This window comes from Pygoscelis adeliae, unplaced genomic scaffold (assembly GCF_000699105.1).
Source record: "Pygoscelis adeliae isolate BGI_AS28 unplaced genomic scaffold, ASM69910v1 Scaffold797, whole genome shotgun sequence".
Lineage (NCBI taxonomy): Eukaryota > Metazoa > Chordata > Aves > Sphenisciformes > Spheniscidae > Pygoscelis > Pygoscelis adeliae.
In genome coordinates, this window is record NW_008825230.1 from 172456 (window position 1) to 180857 (window position 8402).

Below are 8402 nucleotides of genomic sequence, written 5' to 3' on the forward strand. Positions count from 1 at the left end.
TCATGCACGTGCTTTATACCTCCCTGTTAAAGTCTTAACACTTACATCGTCGAGTACTTTGTGCACTCAGGGACAAATGAGATCCTCCCTTCAGTGGTGCACAGGGAAAGAAAACTCCAATTCAGAGCTGCTGTCAACAGGGGGAAAGTGCTGACAGACAACGCCAGCATGGCACACAGAAAAAAAAACATGCCAGACAGATATAGGGTAAAACTCAGATACTGCCAAAATTTGTTAAAATGAGCCAAACAGCCAGAGAGTAGGCAAGACCCCAAGGTAGTTTTCCCAGTTATGCCCACTATAACCACCTACGGACAGTTTGTTCTCTCTGTTATCTTCCTCTTCCTTTGTTTCCGCTACCTTGAGGAGCTTGTGCACTTCCTTACTCAAGCACTACACAATCTCTCTCCTGTCTGCTCTTCCCAGCCTTGTTCTGTCAAGAGCTGCTAACGTAACACACTAGCAGGACAGACACGTCAAGAATTCATTGTAAAAGGACAGAATAAGTAAGTACAAATACATTTTCAGAAGTTGCTTCTCTAAAATGGAAAAAAAAATATTGTGCTCTCAAGGCTTTAACTGACATTACTGAGTTACAAATTGGAGGCACCAACAAGGTTAATAGGTTATAATGTTTTCATTAGGAAGAAAGAAAATTAATTATCACTTTTTAAAGGACACAGCACTCACTGGACATTTAATGGAGGTTGGCATCTGGAACACATCCAGTGCTGAGGATCTAAAAAGTCTTCACCCATTTCTCCTCTTTATGCGTTAGCTCTTTGTTCCCTTCAAATTTACACTTTAAAGCTATAAACTGACACTAATAGGGATCAGTATCCTTCTACATACTGAATCAAAGGCTCTGGAAATCCAGCTGTCCTGCCAACCACCCACACTGGGGAAAGAGAGCTGGCTTTTTATTACTGCTTTTTGAACAAACATTGGTTCATCATTACAGAAAAGGGTCAAGAAATCTGCACTGAACCACTGCAAAGTGCAAAAGATAAGTAAAAATAACAGCTACCACATTCATCTTGCTACATTAACTGATGCTGTAGGAGGTGGAACTATTCACACAGCTTTTCTTCCTTCTTTACAGTCAGTGCTATCTTATGCCAGTTAAAAAAAATAGTTGACACCGAAAATACAGAAACCAGAAAGCCAAAGTAAGTGTGCTAATGCCTGGGCACTGCATAGCGGGCCAGCAGATACAGGTTCTATTGGTATATCACGTGGTTAAAAAAGGAGATAGAGAGATGAGATACAGTACCTTTCTTCTGGGTGTTACTGATGCAACAGGAGGATTAAAGGTCATTCCCCTCATACTGTATGCCTCAAAAAGTTCTGTAGCAGGCCTACAGCAAAAAACAGAATGAAAGAAAAATGGCATTAGATACACTTCTAAGTACTATATCACCAAACCAAGAGCAGCTTCTCCCACACACACACCGTTCACACCCTCCATCATGCTTTACGAGAACTCCTGAGTAATGAGCGTCACCTGGAAAAGATGGGAAGCCAACAGCTAGGGAACAATGCAAGTAAAAGCAAGTAAAATGTGTCCAAGTACTCAGCTGGGGGACAGGAGAAGAAATGGGAAACGAATTCTGTTCTGTTGGCTTGCCAGCAGTCACTGCTTGCCCTGTACGTGCTTGAAAAAGTAAAAAAAAATATGTGGATAAAGATTACCCAGCTGATACAATCTGCCTGAATTTCCAACAGTTCCTTACCAAAGGGTTTTATGAAAACTAAGCAGCCATGGGAGAACAGGGAAACCATCACTTGGGAAAAGAGCTGGTTAAAAGACAGGAAATAGAGGACAGGAATCTATGATCAGTTTTTGCAATGGCAGGAAGAAACTATGGATTTCCACAAGGTCTGTGCCAGGACCTGTGCTTTCCAACACACTCAAAGATGAGCTGGAGAGTACCAAGTTATTTGCGGTAGTAAGAACGAGCAGCCTGTGAAGAACTGCAAACAGACTGTATGAATGAGATGGCCAGTAAAATGGCAAATTAAATTAAGTGGGGGAAAAAAAAAACAACCCAGAGAGAAAAGCAATCTCAGCATCACATAAAAACAACAGGCTCTGAGCTGACCACTGTCACTTAAGGAAAAAAATACTGTTGTTACAACAGACACTTTCATGGGATTCTGACCTTAATGCTGTTTGGAGTTGTAAAGAAACAGAGAACAGAATAGAAAATAGTTACATCAGTGTATAAATCCACAGATCACCCACATCTCAAATATTGCATCCGAGTCTCCAATTTCCTCATCTTGAAATACTTGAATTGGTAAAAGTTCAGGAACAGGCAACAAAGATGATGAGAAGTATGGAACAGCTCCTGTCTGGGCCAGATCCCTTCAGCCAGAAGAGATGGCAGACGGGGGGACAATATGACAGAGGTCTACCAAGTGAAGTGAGGCACAGAGAGAGTGTATTAGAGCAGACTGTTCATTTCGCCTCCCAGGGCAAGAACCAGGGCCTGTTAAATGATGCACGCTGGCACCAGGTTCAAAACAAAAGAAGGTAGGTCTTAACGTAACGAGCTGTGGACTCGTGAAGCCCTTACCAAACAACGCTGTATTTGCGAAATGTGTGCTTTGGTTCAAGGGACACTGAACAGTTTTGAAAAGAATTCCATGAACAGGTACTAAATAGAGAATGGTATCAGGTTCAGGAAATCCACCAGGCTGAAACCAGTCGGAGGCTAGGCCACTGCTCAGAGCGCGTGTCTTAACATGCTTGCCCTGTTTTTACTCTTCCTGAGGCACCTGCTTCCAGCCCCTGCTGAAGACAGGATGCTGAACTAGATCCTTAGTCTGAACCAGGATGGCTGTCCCTACGTTTTAACATACTACGGACCTTACGCTGCAACTTGGTTTCCAGTTCACACTGGACAGCCACGGTTCAGTGATCCTGATCCATATTCAGATCAGGGCTGCTGATGCAGATATTTTGCTCCCGTGGGAAGAAAGCACGCTGCACTTTGAGATTTTTACCCTGGTCACAGCAAGGCAACAAGCTTCAAAAGGAAAAAAAAAAAAAAAGGCAGCCAACATTCTGTACTGGCAGAAGAACAAAGAAAGTGAGTTTGAAGAACAGAATCTTTTAATTTTACGGATAATTATTTTTAGGGATTCCTTTAATAAAGTATGAGCAACAGCTACTTTTCAGGGCACTATTTTTAAAACCAGAACTCTTTGATAACTCACCTTTGGCTCAAATCAAGTGAAAGAGCTCCTGAGCCTTCAGTTGGAGCTCCAACAATAAGGTGAGCTGCAAATTTCTGCACTGTTGGATGATAGTGTCTCTGAAAGAAAGGAAGAAAGAAGGCAGTTGACTGAGGGATAAGGGATAATGTATTTATCTATGGATTCTCGCATTTATTTCCATTTCAATAAGACAGAAGGTTCTGCTTTTGTTTTAGATAGAGAAACTGAGCACCCCAAAATCAGTCAGTTTCTGGGGTTAAGTGAATGAGAACACCCAGTCATACATTTATTCACTAGTATGTCATGCTGTGAGCGTAACTCCCCGCAGTTAATCTAACTCCTACTCCCAGAAGGCAGGAGAAAGGGCAGAGGAAGCCCTCCCCAAGCCCCAAACTCTGAACCCTGGCTGGAATGACAGATCAAGGTGTCAGTTGGTCCCTGGAGAAGGGCTGGACTGCAAGGGAACTTAACAGATGATTAAAAAAGCCTCCAAAGGAGCCTTATTAGGCAACCTGCAGTAAGATCCAGTGTGGTACTAACATACGGGACGTGTAACATCCCCTTTTGAGCTCATTCTTTCCCTGTACCACTGCGCTGCTGTTCCTCTTTGTATGGAATAGGCTCATGTGGGCCAGATTTGATTGATAAGCGTGAAGACCTCTGTTCTCTATTTGTGTAAAGCATATAAACATTTAGCAGCTCTTTACTGCTGACTTTTACTTCTCAAATCACTCAGCTACTCACTAACCTGCAGCAAATGCAGCTCCCACAGAGCCGTGTTCTGAGCATTGCAATGCTCTGGTTCATCTAGTTCTGGGAGATAAACTCCACTGCCTTGAGATTCGTTGTCTAGTAAGAGGTCCATCTTTGGGAATGTCTACAACACAAAAAAAAAGGACTGAGTTGCTTATGTTACACATCCAATTATAACATGGTTAAGTTCAGTTCAGGATTCATTCCATGTTATTCCGTCTCTGCAGCATTTAAGGATACTCTGTGTTCATCATTCTTGCTTAAGATGCTTCAAAATATTTTGCATAAAATCAATTTGTCAAAAAATGCAATAAGCTTTAACCAGCAAGCTAAAAATTCCAACAAGTAAAACTTACTTGCATTAATACGCTGTTTGTTGCCAAGATCCCAACACTGGAGTTTGGAAGTACATGAAGAGCAAGCATGGAAAGTCGCTTTAGGAAAGCAAGAGCTCGTTGCTGGGAAACTTGCTTTCTCCGCTTGGCAAACATGGCGTCCAGGCACTGGAGCACAATCCCTATGTCATCATTGGTACGACCTCAAAAGCAGAATTTCATACAAAGAGTAAATACCCATTTTGAGGAACATACAGCTAAATACTCTGCTATTGAGTGTACACTGGAACCTGAGAAATAGAACGAAAGCCAAGAGGTTCAAACACAGCACTAATGCAATACAGACATAAGCATCCATCCATTTTTGGTAAAAATAGTCCAGCTCTGAACAGAAAAAATGTATCATCGTTTCTGTGCTCCTTTCTAAGAAAATATCTGCTCCACCAAAAATGTCTAAACATGAGAAGCAGTTAGTGTTGTAACCCTCAGCGCATTCACTATCATCTTTTATAAATTGTTAAACGGTGCAAAGATTTAGTCTTTTACCCATCCAGAATTGTAGAATGTTTTTTCTCAATCTTTCCTCCTTAGTGAATACAAATTTGTGAAGTTAATTAAAATTATGTTACTTTCAAACTTTATAAGTATCTTCTTTATAAACTATTCAGCTTCTCAGAATTATTAGAAAATTTAGATTAGAAAATTGAAACGTCAGAATTATAAAAATCAGAAATATAAACCAGAAGATTTTAGAAAACAGAATTTAAATTGAAATTATTTTTAAAATTATGTTAGAAAAATTAAGTGATTTTTCTCTATTAGAGAAAGAATTAGAGAAAAAAACGAGAATTTTTAAATTGCCACTTAAAGAAACAATTATGAGGAAGTAAAAAAATTAAACTGAGGACAGGATAAATGCTTCTCCAAGATCACATACTTGGCATTCCCTCATGAAATGACATGACTAGAAGCTGTTAGCATGTATTGCTATAATACTTCTAGTACCTGCATTGCAGTAGTGCAATGTGCAGCTTGAGAAAAAAGTGGATTACAACGGACAGTAATCTTTTCGGAACTCGGGTATCTTAAAACAACTGTAGTTTATTAACTCTATATTAAGGCTATGACACCGAACAAGCAGAATAAACATTATCTAGGTGAACACTGAAAATAAGAATCTGGAGTTACCTGCATGTAGGCTGAACAGTGTCTTGTAAAGATGTGTGTAGAATTTCATCGGATCAATGTTAAGAACATCACCTATTAATATAATCCCAAATAAATACATGTACTCCATTAATTTATCAGACAATATTAAACAAAAGTTTGTTTTTAAAGATCTCTTACCTTGACCAGAGAGTATATGAAAAGCACTGAGAATGCAATGAAGACTCTCACGATAGCTTAAACCCTAAGAATACAAAACTGATTAAGAACCCAAAAGAACATAATTTTAAGAAAACTGTAATAAAAACAAGCTCAACTTACCCCAGATGCAATAAGAGAATGAAGGACAATCAACAGGTCATCAAAAAATTCCACATTTATGAGATGAGCAAACCTTGAATCAAAGAGGGTTTTTTTTCAGCTACAGACATTATCTGCAAACTCAGTTCAAAGTATTTTGAATTGCCAAAATCTGCACCTTAAAAGCAGAGCTAAATCAAATGCTGCACATCTATTATCTTCACCAAGATGGATGATTCAGCCCCCAGCTGCTAATCACGGCCTCCCTATAGCACTAGAGACATACTTGTGCTCTTCAGGAAGTAATCAGACAAAATAGTGGAATCGCATCACACCCTGCTGGGTTTGCATCACATCAACTCTGTCATGGGAAATTTCACATCACATTGAAATGTTTTTAGAAGTAGATGACAACTTCAGCAGAGAAATAAAAGAATTTCAACAAATTTGTCAGGGACAGTCTTCTCTTACTGCTTATAAATCCCCTTCAAAGTCAAAAATCCCTTTAGTGCTTTATGTCTTTTCTAACACACACAAAAGAAGGTGGACTCAGCTCTTACTTTGCAAGACCTTCTAGCACGGCTGGCAAAAGTGGAGACTTCTGAGCTTTCTTCAAGATTCTAAAGTAAGTTACAAATACAATATTCAAGGTCTCTGTGTGCTGAAGGAAAGAAAACAAAATAAAATACTTAAGCATGGAAAACAGACGTTTCTATTTCACTTAAACTCAACTGAAAATGCTCCTCTCTGTCCAAGCCTGCACTCAGGCCTTCCAAACCAGCCCTGGCACCGCCATCTCTGCTCTTCTTATGCTGAAAAGCTCAAGTCCTGCCCTCCTGCCCCCTACTCTGTCCCCTCACCCCCTCCTAGCTAAACAGCCTCTCTTCCCCTCAGTCCACGCTAGCCACACTCCTCCTTTGCCTAAAGGCCACTTGAGAGGCTGGTAACGGCCATTAGCATAGTGTCATATGTAACAGGAACAGGGCACCTGGAGGACATAGTGTCGATAGATTCAAATACCTTTTTGTGCAGAGAACAGAAGGAAACAGGAATGGCTAAGTTGGCTCTCCTGGGTAAACTGAGAGGGCTTGGTTTACCAAAACCTAGACCTCTGGCCCAGGCAAAATGTTTGTAAGCTGGCACATTATCTAGAGGTGTGGAATGCTGACAGGTTGGGATGGAGGGGAGACACGTAGTTACAAAAGGGTTAGGAGCTGCTACTTTGAAAAAATCAGAAAATAATCTCTATATTACTTACCAGCTTCAGTTTTTTTTCTTTACTTTCTGACGCTTCTGCTTCCAAGAGTTCTCGTTCCAGTTTCTCTTCTGCTTTCTTCCACTGAAAACATACAGTTGATTTTAAGGCAACAGATCAAATGTTTCCAACCAGCCTGGATATCCAGATTCCAAAGATACCCAGAGAACAAATCTTCCATGCTTGGCGAGTTGCTTAAGTCACCCTGTGATGCTACAGGGTAACCAACTTGGATATATTCTTTCCTATCAGAAACAACTAATCAAAGGCGTTATCAACACCAGAAAGAGAAAAAAATTAGGAGGATAATTAAATTCCCTGTAGAACCTCATAAATATTCAAGTACAACGCAAACGCTAATCACTGATGCTGAGAGTTAATAGTGGCAACAGGAGAAGTGCAATCATTGCTGGAACAAATTGCTACATAAAGTCACTGCAGTAGAGCACGCGAAAGCACACGTCATACCTTTCTTTGCATTCTTGAAAGATTTTTTCTTTTCTCTTTGTAAGTCATGAACTTTTTCTTTGGTGCAATGTCTTCGGCATCTTTTTGTAGTTCTACTTCCTTAATTCTTAAGTGGAGAAATACTTTTAACACCTATTGTAAAATAAAATAAATACAATGAAAGGTGATCCACAACAAAGGAACCGAGAGGGTAAGAGATCCTGAATTTCGTTCAGGCTAGTGGGCTTTGCTGGTCAAAGGTTCTTCTGTTTACTCCCCTCCTGTTCCTTCATCTCTCTCTCTCTCATCTCTGCTCCCAGTTCCTTCCCCAGCACTGTCCATTTCTATCCATTCCTCCATTTGCCTCTCTCACTTCAAGTTTCCCTGCCTGACTTAACCCATGTCTCTGTCCAGGGCTGATCTCCTTCCCTTGCCCCATACCTCTCTTTCTAATCCTCTGGCTCAGCCCACTCCTAAGCTGCCTGTGTTCTGACAGAGTGAGGAAACTCTGCTTGTCTGTTGCCAGCAGCTGCACTAACTTTAACTTTCAGATTTTTTAAACCAGAACAGACACAAGAAAATTGTGTAGTACAACAGAAAGACTCTTACCTCAGGTCTGACGTCGTAATTTCTACCCCTCACAAGGCCAGAAATGACCTTAACTACACCGAGTGAAGCATAGCCCAACTTGTCTTGTTTAAAGAGCTTCTTAACTGCCTCAAAGCACAGTTCAGAAATCTGAAAAGTGAATTCAAACAAATTCTTCTGTAAAGCCAAGTCTATGACAACAGCTAACTGATAATACTGATGGTATTTACTAATTATAAAGCGGACACAGCCTGTAAAATAGCAAAAAGATATGGCCACAAGATCAGGATATTGTAGAATAAAGCTCAGAAATACGATTATTTTCCATGCAAAAC

At 40.4% G+C, this 8402-nt stretch overlaps 1 protein-coding gene across 1 annotated transcript in view; it reads right to left on the minus strand.

Annotated features, from left to right (window-relative positions):
- The window catches only part of NOC3L (nucleolar complex associated 3 homolog (S. cerevisiae)), a 16655-nt gene that overhangs the window by 999 nt on the left and 7254 nt on the right, over window positions 1-8402 (minus strand). The window contains exons 10-20 of the mRNA XM_009329288.1: window positions 8089-8217; window positions 7501-7632; window positions 7036-7116; window positions 6338-6438; window positions 5799-5871; window positions 5658-5721; window positions 5499-5570; window positions 4332-4513; window positions 3971-4099; window positions 3223-3320; window positions 1274-1358 (exon numbers count right to left, since the gene is read on the minus strand). Of these exons, the coding sequence (XP_009327563.1) occupies window positions 1274-1358; window positions 3223-3320; window positions 3971-4099; window positions 4332-4513; window positions 5499-5570; window positions 5658-5721; window positions 5799-5871; window positions 6338-6438; window positions 7036-7116; window positions 7501-7632; window positions 8089-8217 (1146 nt within the window). The remainder of the gene's footprint in view (window positions 1-1273; window positions 1359-3222; window positions 3321-3970; window positions 4100-4331; window positions 4514-5498; window positions 5571-5657; window positions 5722-5798; window positions 5872-6337; window positions 6439-7035; window positions 7117-7500; window positions 7633-8088; window positions 8218-8402) is intronic.